The sequence below is a fragment of the Bufo gargarizans genome, chromosome 4 (assembly GCF_014858855.1).
Source record: "Bufo gargarizans isolate SCDJY-AF-19 chromosome 4, ASM1485885v1, whole genome shotgun sequence".
In the NCBI taxonomy this organism is placed as follows: domain Eukaryota; kingdom Metazoa; phylum Chordata; class Amphibia; order Anura; family Bufonidae; genus Bufo; species Bufo gargarizans.
Genome location: NC_058083.1, coordinates 514,425,248 through 514,439,709, shown reverse-complemented (window position 1 = coordinate 514,439,709; position 14,462 = coordinate 514,425,248). Strand labels below are relative to the sequence as shown.

The window sequence follows — 14,462 nt, the reverse complement described above, 5'->3', positions numbered from 1 at the left end:
GCGGACGTTAAAATACTGGCCAAAGTTTTAGCGATGAGATTATCAAAGGTAATACTGACAATAGTGCACCCTGATCAGACTGGCTTCATGCCCCAAAAATCCACTTCTATTAACATAAGAAGAGTCTTTGCTAGTATACAGTGTACGGCTGATAATGAGGGTGACAGGGCGATTTTATCACTAGACGCGGCCAAGGCGTTTGATAGTATAGAATGGGGATATCTATGGTGTACGCTGCGGACGATGGGTTTTGGGGAATGCTTTATTAAGTGGGCACAAACGCTATACTCGGCACCAAGGGCGCGTATTAGAGTAAACGGAGAATTGTCATCAAGCTTCAAGCTGTTTAGGGGGACACGGCAGGGATGTCCACTGTCTCCTTTGTTGTTCGCGCTTGCAATTGAGCCCCTTGCGGCTGCGATCAGGTGCTCACAAGCGATAGTGGGATTTAAATATGGTCCTGTGCACAATAAGGTGGCCATGTACGCTGATGACACCTTGTTGTTTCTGGGAGACACGTCGACATCCCTGGCCGAGACTATGACGCTGCTTGGTCGCTTTGGAGGGTTATCAGGCCTGACTATAAATTGGCACAAATCGGCTCTTATGTTCTTAGACGGACAGGCATCCTCGACAATAGCTACGTTAAACAATATCCCCTGTGTTAAAACTATTAAATACTTAGGGATTAACATATCACCCAAACTGACGGACTTTGTGGAGCTAAATCTGTCCCCAATGCTAACAAAGTTTAGGATTCGCTCCAAGGCTTGGTGCAAACTGTTTTTATCAGTGATAGGTAGGGTTAATCTGATCAAGATGGTTATGATGCCCCAATTGTTGTATATACTACACAATGCCCCAACATGGATACCACTTGATCGATTTCGGAAAATCAATTCTATATTTAGGGACCTGATATGGAAAAAAGGCCAATCTAGAATTAAATTGGAGACCTTGCAGTATTCGAAAGAGGCAGGGGGTCTGGCGGTGCCTAATCCATGGTTATACTACTTGGCGGCACAAAGTCAGCACTTTAGGGGATGGATGAATAGTGACACGACGGACATGACAGGGCAAATATTGAAGCATGCATTGGGGGGTAAGGAGCTATTGTGGATATTGGAAGGGGCAGGAATTTCCTTTGTAGATACCCGGTCGCATTTGGTGAATTTGATGAGGAAGGTTTGGGAAAAGGTTAAACAGTTGAGGGGTGCAGTTGGTACTACAGTACTTACACCTTTATGGAATAATCGCAATGTACCTGAATTCTTACATCTCAGAGGATTTACCAAACATTGGCGGGATAGGGGTGTGACCAAATTTGGGGATATAATGGAGAAGGAGGGATTAAAAACGTTTGATAAATTACAGGAGGAGTACGGTATACCCAAGCATTGCTTTTACCAGTTTTTACAGATAAGGCACGCATTTACTGAAATGTGTAGGAACGACAATACCAGGATACATAAAGACGCAGCTTTAGGTTTAATAGTGGAGAAAGGGGATAAAAAAGGGATTATTTCATTGATATACCAAATGTTACTGAATAAATATCTGGAAGCGTTTCCTCTTTCTAGAATGAAGGGGTGGGAAAAAGATATAGGGGAGATATCTCAGGAGCAGTGGGAGGATATATTAGAAGCCATACCAACAATATCTTTAAGTGAAGGTGGGAAGTTGTCTCAACTTTTCATTATTCACAGAGTCTATAAAACACCAGTCTTTTTACACCGCATTGGCATCAGAGCAGATGCAAAGTGTCCAAGATGTCAGGCAGAATCGGCGGATCTACTGCATATGCTGTGGCAATGTTCACAACTAGATGGCTTCTGGTCAGATGTGTTGGCAATGATTCAGGATATCTTCTCACTGCGGATACCTAGGGAACCAAAAGTGTGTGTCTTGGGATATGTGGCAGATATTGGGGAAGAGGGGACTGACAGAATTGTAGCGAGTAGACTATTGTATGTGGCAAGAAAGTTGATTGCCCTACACTGGATTCAATCAAGCCCTCCAGTTATTGAGGAATTTAGAAGGAAAGTAAACACGATGCTAGCATATGAGAAAATGGTGTTTAAGAAGAGAGGATGTCCGCAAAAATTTGAGAAATTGTGGGGGCGTTGGCGGTATAGAGCTGATTAAAAGGTGAGGTCCATTGAGTGCTGAAGTGGGAGTTGGGAGGGGTGGGGGGGGGTGGGAAGGGTATGTTGCGGTTACACTGTCATTATATGGCTGCTTGCTGTCTCATAATCATCAGTGGTGTTAATTTATATGTCACATTGTGGGACTTGATATGCGTATATTTGTAACAATGCCGCATTGTTGTATTTTCGTACAATAAAAATGATCTGATTTAAAAAAAAAAAAAAGACAAGACCTGCAGAGCAGATGTCAGTTAGCTCAGTGCCCACAGGAAGGGGTATAGCTGGTGGGAGAATTGAACACTTTTTGCTTAGTGTCCGCCTCCTAGTGGCGGCAGGTATACCCAAGGTCTTTGCTGTGTCCGCCAATGACACAGACGAGAAATATTTTTTATTGAAATAATAAAAGTTAGGTTTTCATTTAAGAATTTTGTACTATTCAATGTAATCCAAAGGTGAATGCAATACTGAATAAATGGTTCCCCCTGTTTGGTTGAGGAACCTAGGGCACCAGTAAGTTTAGAATTTATGTCTAGGACCTCGATAACATACAGTGTAAGGTAAATGTAGAAGTGCTCACCCGAAGAGTCAACAAGGGGACCGCTATTAGATAGCTGCCATCAGATAATTTGGAGCACCATAAAAAGTGCCCCAGAGAAGGGTGGGGGAAAGGACTGAAGTAATTAGCATCAGGGGGTGAGCAGAATGGCCAGTAAGTTGTCACTGACCACTGGGGATATTTTTTCCTGTAATTACTTCTTTATGCCAAGACATTCTGATATCTATATTGACAGGCAGCTGCAATGCTTAGTTGAGGTCCTTTTTATTAGGACTGCTCAACCTGCCCCCGTAGTCGCTCTGCCGTAAGGCTTTTCAATTTCCCAAAAATATGACATGTAAGTGAATCCTCTAAGTACTACTGAAAGAGGGTTCCTAGCAGTTAGAAGCTTCTGTTTCCCATACTTTGGGACCCTGTGTAGTGGTAACAATGCTGTGCTAGTAAAGGGAAACTGTCAAGTTTATGCCTGCTACACTGCCACCAGTAGTTGACAGTAGAATGAGTAATCAGCAGGGGCGGACTGGAAAACAATGAAAGTGACCCCATGTTGTAGGCGGCCGCGGGTCCAACTTCACAGAAAGAAGAGCCAACACAAGTAGGTGGCGCCACCAATATCATATGTACTTAATATTCTCAGCTTTAATTAGGTCTAGGAGCATCAGATCATCAGTTAGCTGGCTGGCAACCATGAGGAGGACTCAGGTGGCCCACCTGTGATCAGCCCACCAAGACGTTTCCCTGTGGGGTCTATGGCCAGTTTGCCCCTGGTAATCCGTAAACCGTGAATGAGTAGAATCTGTGTCTTCTCTGCATTATTTAGTGGTTACTACTCACCTGGGTGGTTATCTGTAGGAATGTCCTCTATGATCTGCTCATCACTTCTCACATATGTATCTTCAGCCTTAATATTGTTCAAAAGCTGTGAAACAAATATAGTAAAAGGTCAGCAGACAGTTGTAGAGAAGTCATGTGGAATGTTTTAGATGAGCAAAATATCTGCAGTTCTCTTGCATAAACCCAACCTGTTGATTCCTTATTCTAACCATGACTTTGTAATGTCTATGGTCAGCTGTAATCGTGCCTGTAAAGGAAAGTGTTCTAAGACATTTACAACCTAATTGTCTTTGCCTATATGTATATAGATAGATAAAATGTGTAGATAGATAGATAGATAGATAGATAGATAGATACATAGAATGTGTAGATACAGGGAGTGCAGAATTATTAGGCAAATGAGTATTTTGACCACATCATCCTCTTTATGCATGTTGTCTTACTCCAAGCTGTATAGGCTCGAAAGCCTACTACCAATTAAGCATATTAGGTGATGTGCATCTCTGTAATGAGAAGGGGTGTGGTCTAATGACATCAACACCCTATATCAGGTGTGCATAATTATTAGGCAACTTCCTTTCCTTTGGCAAAATGGGTCAAAAGAAGGACTTGACAGGCTCGGAAAAGTCAAAAATAGTGAGATATCTTGCAGAGGGATGCAGCACTCTTAAAATTGCAAACCTTCTGAAGCGTGATCATCGAACAATCAAGCGTTTCATTCAAAATAGTCAACAGGGTCGCAAGAAGCATGTGGAAAAACCAAGGCGCAAAATAACTGCCCATGAACTGAGAAAAGTCAAGCGTGCAGCTGCCAAGATGCCACTTGCCACCAGTTTGGCCATATTTCAGAGCTGCAACATCACTGGAGTGCCCAAAAGCACAAGGTGTGCAATACTCAGAGACATGGCCAAGGTAAGAAAGGCTGAAAGACGACCACCACTGAACAAGACACACAAGCTGAAACGTCAAGACTGGGCCAAGAAATATCTCAAGACTGATTTTTCTAAGGTTTTATGGACTGATGAAATGAGAGTGAGTCTTGATGGGCCAGATGGCTGGATTGGTAAAGGGCAGAGAGCTCCAGTCCGACTCAGACGCCAGCAAGGTGGAGGTGGAGTACTGGTTTGGGCTGGTATCATCAAAGATGAGCTTGTGGGGCCTTTTCGGGTTGAGGATGGAGTCAAGCTCAACTCCCAGTCTTACTGCCAGTTTCTGGAAGACACCTTCTTCAAGCAGTGGTACAGGAAGAAGTGTGCATCCTTCAAGAAAAACATGATTTTCATGCAGGACAATGCTCCATCACACGCGTCCAAGTACTCCACAGCGTGGCTGGCAAGAAAGGGTATAAAAGAAGAAAATCTAATGACGTGGCCTCCTTGTTCACCTGATCTGAACCCCATTGAGAACCTGTGGTCCATCATCAAATGTGAGATTTAGGAGGGAAAACAGTACACCTCTCTGAACAGTGTCTGGGAGGCTGTGGTTGCTGCTGCACGCAATGTTGATGGTGAACAGATCAAAACACTGACAGAATCCATGGATGGCAGGCTTTTGAGTGTCCTTGCAAAGAAAGGTGGCTATATTGGTCACTGGTTTGTTTTTGTTTTGTTTTTAAATGTCAGAAATGTATATTTGTGAATGTTGAGATGTTATATTGGTTTCACTGGTAAAAATAAATAATTGAAATGGGTATATATTAGTTTTTTGTTAAGTTGCCTAATAATTATGCACAGTAATAGTCACCTGCACACACAGATATCCCCCTAAAATAGCTAAAACTAAAAAAACTAAAAACTACTTCCAAAAATATTCAGCTTTGATATTAATGAGTTTTTTGGGTTCATTGAGAACATGGTTGTTGTTCAATAATAAAATTAATCCTCAAAAATACAACTTGCCTAATAATTCTGCACTCCCTGTATATAGACACATAAAATGTGTACATAGACAGGCAGAATTTTACTGGGTAAATATATATTTTATAGCAAAGCATATTGTGTAAAATAAGAGAACTGTGTAATAGGTAATTGTGTAGGATTATTTTGTTAGACAACACATTTATTATTTTACACCATGTTGTAAATCACTGTGCAAAGTGATAGGAAACAGAACGTACGTTTATACAGGAGAAAGGTAGGGAATACTAGGGAAACCCTGAGCTACAAGTTGTGCTTATCAATATTAATAATTACAATTAGTAGTAATAATTCACCATCTTACACGGCCATGTCCACCTTTCTCCTTATACAAGGATAAAAGATAAAATACTGTTGGATAAAACAAGAGTGAACACAAGATCTGCACAGCTCTTCTACAGATCATAAGAAACCTTACACGATACCTTATCTCCATCTACCTGATCATCCTGTGGGACATTGTGATGTTCTTCTGAACCATCCTGTGGAAGAAGAGGACTGGGACATCTCTCCGGTGTTGTTCTCTCTTCTTTAACTGTAGGAAAAACATACAGTGACTGAATTCATTCCTTACATATACTGTAAATAATGAAGGGGCATGTATATTTAGTCATGTCTATTACCTGATGATGTGAAGGGGCGGTGATCCTTCATCATGACATCCTTGTATAGATCTTTGTGTCCTTCTAAATACTCCCACTCCTGGATGGAGAAATAGACGGCAACATCCTGACACCTTATAGGGACCTGACAACAGAATGATACAGTCATTACCGAGATCCTTTCATAGTGTTACTGTATAATGTTCCTGCATTCCCAGCGATGTCACCTCTCCAGTCAGCAGCTCAATAATCTTGCTGGTGAGCTCTAGGATCTTCTCTCTGTGGACTTTCTCATGTATCAGGATGTGAGGTGTCGGCCTGGATATTGGGCCCAGGATTCCTCCCCGTCCTTCAAACGCAGGGGCCTGACAGTGCTCACTAGAGGTCTTCTTCTCTACTGTGTATTCCTAGTTATGGAGAGACAGAGTAATAAATATCACTCCATACATCTCCAGATTCCCTCACCTCTCCAGTCATGTCCATCTGTTAAGAACATAGAGAAGATGATGTAATGTGACACCATCAGAATCTCTCACCTGTCCAGTAAGTCGAAAGAGGATCTCTAGGGTGAGATTTATTATACTCTCTGCCATCTTGTCCCTGTCCCTATCCATCCTTGATGGGTCAATCAGGAGAATGATCTTATATAGGAGATATACCCTGAGAGGATACTATATTGTAGGAGCCTGAATGGAAAGAAGATGAGCCGATGTAAAATCATACAAAATACTATATAAAAATACATTTACTGGAGAAGAGACGAGGAAACATCGGAGGACATAATAAAGCGTAGCTGTTGAATATCTTATCTAGCCAGTTTATTCATATTTCAGGTCAAAGCATGTCACACCTTCATATTACCACTATAGACAATTACAGGTCGCAGTGGTATTGCGATTCTGTGGTGATTATTATACATTAAAGACCCCTTGAAGAAGTACTGACAACCTGACTGACTTTTATTCACATTCAGTCACTATATGAAGGCTTCCAACAAAACAGTTTATCCAAATGTGAGATGGGGAAACAGCTCTCCTTGTCTGAACACTGTTTGTGTAGATTAAATTAAATGATCTGGACTGACATTCTGCTGTTTGGCCACAAGATGCCATTGTTTCCTAAACACAGCTACAGACTGCATATATGTCCATATTCATGAGAGGTGGGGTTACACAAAGCCTGGAGAGGAAGAGAAAGAGAGCAGCCATCTTAGAGGGAGCTAAGATTGAGGAACTGTCAGTAGAGGATCTGAGAGCATCCAGGTGTGAGAGCCTACCTCAGTGACCAGAGTGGCAGCTAAGTGAAGCTTATTGTGTCCAAGACCCTGATCCTGTCCAGAGGACCAAGGATTTCTCCCAGGAACGCTGACGAGAGCTGAGGAGCAAAGCTACATACACTGCGGCACCGCATGCTTGTTGGAGAGGCATTTGTTCAGTTCCAAGTCACCAGTGAAGGCAGACCCGGGTCAGTAAGATCGTGCACGCACCTCATCACCGTGTTGGCGCCTAGAGACTGAGACCGGTTAATAGTAGTGTAGTTAATTAGTTAGGGTGTCTGTTTGTGTCAGGCCACAAGTGTTGTTATTGTTCATTGCAAGGACTCCATAACTTAAAGTGACATTTCACACTGGAGAGCTGATAAGTTTCCCACAAACTCAAGCCAGGCTGGCGTTTTGCTCAGAAGGAATACTTAGGCGTGTTCTACAAGACCAGTTATGGGAGGGGGAATACAGTAGAGCTTTGTAAGCTGTTGTGCTGCACCGCAGGCTAGCCCACACCACACACCCATACAGTTATTCTTGCTTTTTATGGTAATAACAGGTAAGGTGTGGTGGTTTAGTCATGCCCGCCAGAAGGTAAATTACCCCGCTTTACTCCTGCATCCATCGGAGGGCACCGTGCTGCAAGGGTCTCAGCCTTCGGGCTGGGTGTATGTATATTTATTGTGTGTTCCCAGCATTTGTGGTTGTGTTCATTACCACGTTTAAGTAAAATTCTATTTTGCCAAAAGCTGGTGGTGGAGTTGTTTTCCTTGTTTGTGACTTCGCTGTAACCTGGAAAGCCCACCCCGGTATGCGGCTTACACAAAGACAAATTATAAAGAGCAGAACTGAGGTAATTTCTCTATCCTGGCATCAGCCTCACTGTACAGGTATATATGGCTGAGCCTCTCATTCCCTTGTATCACTTCTCCTCAGTTCCCAGTCACTGGTCTTCCCTTTTTTCAATAATGGCTTCTCTCCTTCAGCTGCTATTTCCAATATTCATGTACAGCTCTATAGTCTTCCCCTTAGCTCCTCTATCACTGAAGATCAGCTGCAATCTAGTCAGGACTCCCCCGTCTCCTCACATCCAGATCCATCTCCTCACCACAACATCTTATCTCCCCGGGAACTGCCTCCTCTCTTCTGATAGGACAATTTTACCCCTACAGAGGAGGAGAAGTGAGCAAACCCTACCGGGAATTCATAGCTCCCTTCAGCTAAGTTACCACAATGGAGCACAGCAGACAAATAGGGACAAACATATATACAGAGACAGCGAACATAAGGAAGGAGACATGAGAGGAGATGGTGTACATAAGGAAGGGGGACATAAAAGGAGTCGGCGTACATAAGAAGGGATATGAGAGGAAACCGCGTACATAAAGAAGGGGGACATGAGGAGACAACGTACATGAGAAAAGAGGACATGAGAGCTTTATCCTAGGCCAATGCCTTTTTATCGGTGGCCGCGCTTGCACACTGTAGCAAAAAGCACTGACCTACCTGCACTAACATGGACCCAGCCACCAGAGATGCCAGCCCTTTTTCCTGAGAGGACACAGCGTAAATAAGGAAGGGGGACATGAGAGGAGATGGTGAACATAAGGAAGCGGGACATGAGAGAAGACAGCTTACATAAGTAAGGAGGACATGAGGGGAGATAGCGTACATAAGGAAGGGGGACATGAGAGGACACAACGTACATAACGAAGAAGGACATGAGACGACACAATGTACATAAGGAAGGGGTACATGAGAGGAGACAGCGTACATAAGGAAGGGGACATGAAAGGAGACAGCGTACATAAGGAAGGGGACATGAGTGGAGACGGCGTACATAAGGAAGGGGACATGAGTGGAGACGGTGTACTCAAGGAAGGAGACATGAGAGGAGACAGCGTACATAAGGAAGGGGACATGAAAGGAGACAGCGTACATAAGGAAGGGGACATGAAAGGAGACAGCGTACATAAGGAAGGGGACATGAAAGGAGACAAGGTACATAAGGAAGGGGGACATGAAAGGAGACAACGTACATAAGGAAGGGGGACATGAAAGGAGACAACGTACATAAGGAAGGGGGACATGAAAGGAGACGGCGTACATAAGGAAGGGGACATGAGAGGACACAGGGTACATAAGGAAGGGGGACATGAAAGGAGACGGCGTACATAAGGAAGGGGACATGAGAGGACACAGGGTACATAAGGAAGGGGGACATGAAAGGAGACAACGTACATAAGGAAGGGGGACATGAAAGGAGACGGCGTACATAAGGAAGGGGACATGAGAGGACACAGGGTACATAAGGAGGGGGACATGAAAGGAGACAGCGTACATAAGGAAGGCTACTTTCACACTTGCGTTCAGAGCGGATCCGTCTGCATTATAGTTTAGAAAAAATTCTAAGTCTGAAAGTTGCTCAGACGGATCCGTCCAGACTTTACATTGAAAGTCAATGGGGGACGGATCCGTTTGAAATTGAGCCATATTGTGTCAACTTCCAACGCATCCGTCCCCATTGACTTGCATTGTAAGTCTGGACGGATCCGTTTGCCTCTGCACAGCCAGGCGGACAGGCCAAACGGAGCCACACTGATGCATTCTGAGCGGATCCGCATCCACTCAGAATGCATTAGGGCTGTACGGATCCGCTTGTGAGAGCCTTCAAACGGAACTCACAAGCGGAACCCCGAACGCAAGTGTGAAAGTAGCCTAAGGAGGACATTAGGGGAGATAGCGTACATAAGGAAGGGGAACATGAGTGGAGATGATGTACTCAAGGAAGGAGACATCTACATAAGGAAAGGGACATGAGGAGACGGCGTACATAAGGAAGGATGACATGAGGGGACACAGTGTACATAAAAAAGGGGGACATGAGAGGAGATAGTGTACATAAGGAAGGGGGACATGAGAAGTGGGACATGAGAGGACACAACGTACATAAGGAAGGGGGACATGAGAGGAGACGGCGTACATAAGGAAGGGGGACATGAGAAGTGGGACATGAGAGGACACAACGTACATAAGGAAGGGGGACATCAGAGGAGACAACGTACATGAGAGCTTTATTTTAGGCCGACGCCTTTTTATCGGTGGCCGTGCTTGCACACTGTAGCAAAAAGCACTGACCTACCTGCACTAACATGGACCCAGCCACCAGAGATGCCAGACCTTTTTCCTATTGTTTTCAAGCACGACCACCACTGCTGGATTGCAGGGTGGTCGTATCCATGGAAACAAGCAGTGTATAATGTGATGGAAAAAAGAATCAAGCCAGCAAAGTTACAATACATAAGTAAGTGCCATAATAAATGTAATTTGCTTTAGTGAGACCACCACTTTAAGAAACGTGTGCACTTTGTATTATACATCAACGTTCTGATATGAACAGTCATATCTGTCAGGAACAAGTAAGTGACTGTACAACTAACCTTATAGCGACTAATATCACATTACACAAGGACAATTACATCGATTAAGTTAAAATAACATTTGTATAAAATATTAGCACATTGCTTTATATATTTGCGGTGTTGCAATGACAATGTGCATTCGCACCTAAATCGATTGCGAGGGCCCCATCGCTGAGTCGATAACGGTCAAGCAGTACTGATACAATAGATTAAGGCTGGGTTCACACCTGAGCGTTTTACAGCGCGTTCCTACGCGCTGTAAAACGCTCAACAAGGAGAAACCAATGCTTCCTATCGGCATGGTTCTCACCTGGACGTTTTACAGCACGTACGATCGCGCTGTAAAACGCCCGACGCCCCAAGAAGTACATGAGCTTCTTTGGGGCGTCTTGTCGCACGTTCCCGTACATAGACTTCAGCGGGAACGTGCGACAATGGGCGTTCGCTTGTCTCTGTATGCGCGATTGCAAACGCCGGTACAATCGCGCATACAGAGCGCTCCTTTCAGAACGCTCAGGTGTGAACCCAGCGTTATTGTTTATGTGTCATTTTATACAAACAATTCTCTCAGGGTCTGTGCAGAAAAAAATCTGATAGTTTTGCACACAAGTTCAGTCAGTTTTTGTCTGAAACATTGCGTTCAATGTTTCAGTTTTTTTCCTGTGAGTGAAATCAGTTTTTGATGCGTTTTTCATCCGCGTGAAGAAAACTGAATAATAAATGCCTCCTGGCAACCATCAGTGAAAAATACATTGGCCCTGATTTTTTATACCTTCACTCCAGAATTCTGCACAAAACGTAAGAGTATGCGCAAAATTTTGCATTTTTACACCACACACTCCAGTTTTGTAATGTGGGTGGAAAGTGGGTGTGGTTAACTATGTAAATGAGTTTCCGCTCCAGATTTATCATTGAGATCGCAGTCTCTCTCCAGGAGGAGGAAAACTGGAGGCGCGTCTCTAGACAAAAGTGTTAGGTCTAAAGATAAGGGCTTGTTCACACGAACGTGCCGTACTTTGCGGATCCGCAAAACGCCCGTGTGGCTTCCGCAATTTGCGGAACAGAACGGACGGCCCTTTATAGAAATGCCTATTCTTGTCCGCAAAACAGCCAAGAATAGTACATGACTCGTGATTTTTGCGGGGCCACGGAACGGAGCAATGGATGCGGACAGCACACGGAATGCTTTTCAGCATCTTTTGCGGCCCCATTGAAGTGAATGGGTCCGCACCCGAGACGCAAAAAATGCAGCTCGGATGCGGAACCCAAACCATGGTTGTGTGAATAAGCCCTAAGCCCTAAGGCATAAAGTAGTCCGACCCAGACTCAAGCAAAACTGACTTCAAATTTTCCCCTCATGATAAATTCCCCCCATTGTATCCGGATGCGATACATTTTTCACCTAAGCCCCATTCACCTCTATGGAGCCAGGGCTGCGTGAAAAACTCAGCATATGGGTTCATGCACACGAATGTATTTTATTTCTGTGTTCATTCAGTTTAGTTATTTTTTGCTGACTGTATGTGGAACCATTCATTTCAACGGGTCTAAAAAAAAATTAAGTTACTCCGTGTGCTTTCCGTTTCCGTAAAAAAAATAGAACTATTATTGTCCGCATTACCGATAAGGATACGACTGTTCCATTAGGGGCCAGCTGTTCCGTTTTGCAAAATATGGAATGCACACAGACGTCATCCGTATTTTATGCGAATCCGTTTTTTGCGGACCGCAAAATACATATGGTCATGTTAATAAGCCATATAGAACATGCTGCTATTTTTCCTGAACGCAGGAATGATGCGTGAAAAACTCATATGCACAGACCCAATGAAATGAATGGGTTGGGATTCAGTTCAGATGCTGTTTGCTTCACGCATCGCACTCTGACGGAAAACTCACTCGTGTGAAAGAGTTCTTAGGCTAAGTTCACACAGTCCGCAAAACACGGATGCAAAAAAATAAATAAAAATACAGATGACATCCTTGTGACATCCGTATTGCATCCGTTATTTTTATGGATCCATTGTAACAATGCCTGTCTTTGTCCGCAAAACAGACAAGAATAGGACATGTTCTATATTTTGGCGGAACGGACATACGGAAGCGGAAGGCGCACAGAGTCACTTCTGTTTTTTTTTTGTGGACCCATTGAAATGAATGGTTCCGCCAGTAAAAAAAACGGACGTGGAAAGAAAATACGGTTATGCGCATGAGCCCTTATTGCGAGTTAAAACCAGTAGGGAAGCCTCCACAGAGACGTTATAATGGAAAGATCTGCATCTGGTTTTTGCTCACGATAACTGATGGAAATCACTGACCGAACACTGGCTGTGTGAATTAGGCCTCATTGACATTTCCGTTTCAGTATTATGTCTATGAAAAAAGCATCTTTATTTAATCCGTGAAGATGTCGGAAACGATCTGCGGTTGGTCCACGCGTCCGTTTTTACCATCCGTGTGTCATCCATAATTCACAGACGTTACTCAGTTAATAATTACATTTTCAGAGCATTTAGTATCAGTCCTCAGTGAAAAAACGGACGCAACACCAATGCATTCTATCTTTATGTCAGAAAACTGGCATGAATAGAGACAGACCCCTCCCTGCCCTCGCAACACTACTTTTCAGAAGTGTCGGGAAATCTAAAAAGTCACAAGTTTCACCATAACTAACGACATTTACCACTTTTACACGCCATAGTAATATAAACCCCACACTTATCCTGTTCATTCAATGTCTAGTAAATACAAGAAACTGATTATCTGTCTCTCTAGAGTTTTACGAATTAATGAAAAACTGATGAATAAGAAACCAACTTCATCTCCGTCCATCGCACAGTAAAGAAATAATTCCGCCATATAGCACATAGATAACGGCTGCAGTATAAAACTCATCCCGCCGTACGCCGTAGAGATAATATTCCCAGGAGGTTTGTGCTCAGAGAGCCCCTTTAACTGCCTCCTGGTGTGAATAGTGACCCAGCGTTAACTGAGGTGAAGGGGTTAATGACACCTCTGCCCCATTAATCCTGACAGACAATGGCGGTGACTACACACCTACCTGCCCTGCTGTATACAACACGTATGGGGGAGGGGTTACACCAATCAGTGGCACACCCGCAGAGGGCCCCCCCCCCCAGAAGCAGTTATGGGGGCATTTTATATTGGTATACATTAGGGGCAGTAGCCTTACTCTAAACCTGTTCCAATCCTAACCCACACAAGAGACCGCACAGAACATGGAGTTATAAGTACCATTGCCCCAACACACAGGAGAACATCTGCATGGAGTTTGTATGGTCTCCCCGTGTTTGTGTTATTTCCTCCAGGTACATACTGATAGGGACCTTAGATTGTAAGCCCCATTGGGGACAGCCTGATGCTAATCTGTAAAACGCTGCGGAATATAGTAGCGCTATATAAGTGCATAAAATAAACTTACCTGAACGTTACTTTTCACCACCACATGTCTTAGACTAACCTCGTTACGTGACTGAAAGCTCTCTGGAGCCCATACATTCTAGGCATTACCGAAAGGGACTAGTCGGCTATAAGACCTTTCATGATGACATGAGCATGTGATCATGTGTGGGAGGAGTCAGGCTCCAGGCTGTGTTGCTGGAGGAGATAAAGGACCTGTGATGACATCATAACCATGTGATCAAGTGTAGGAGGAGTCATTAATCACATGACCAGGTTCTGCTGTGCTCCGTCGCTGGATGAC

At 43.8% G+C, this 14,462-nt stretch overlaps 1 protein-coding gene across 1 annotated transcript in view; it reads right to left on the bottom strand.

Moving 5' to 3' along the window:
• LOC122934337 (zinc finger protein 436-like) overlaps nt 1-14,300 on the bottom strand; it is a 32,212-nt gene extending 17,912 nt beyond the window's left edge. The window contains exons 1-6 of the mRNA XM_044289734.1: nt 14,181-14,300; nt 6,592-6,741; nt 6,283-6,462; nt 6,077-6,200; nt 5,894-5,988; nt 3,538-3,622 (exon numbers count right to left, since the gene is read on the bottom strand). Coding sequence (XP_044145669.1) covers nt 3,538-3,622; nt 5,894-5,988; nt 6,077-6,200; nt 6,283-6,462; nt 6,592-6,669 — 562 coding nt within the window. The 5' untranslated portion in view covers nt 6,670-6,741; nt 14,181-14,300. The remainder of the gene's footprint in view (nt 1-3,537; nt 3,623-5,893; nt 5,989-6,076; nt 6,201-6,282; nt 6,463-6,591; nt 6,742-14,180) is intronic.
• Nucleotides 14,301-14,462: the final 162 nt, after the last annotated feature.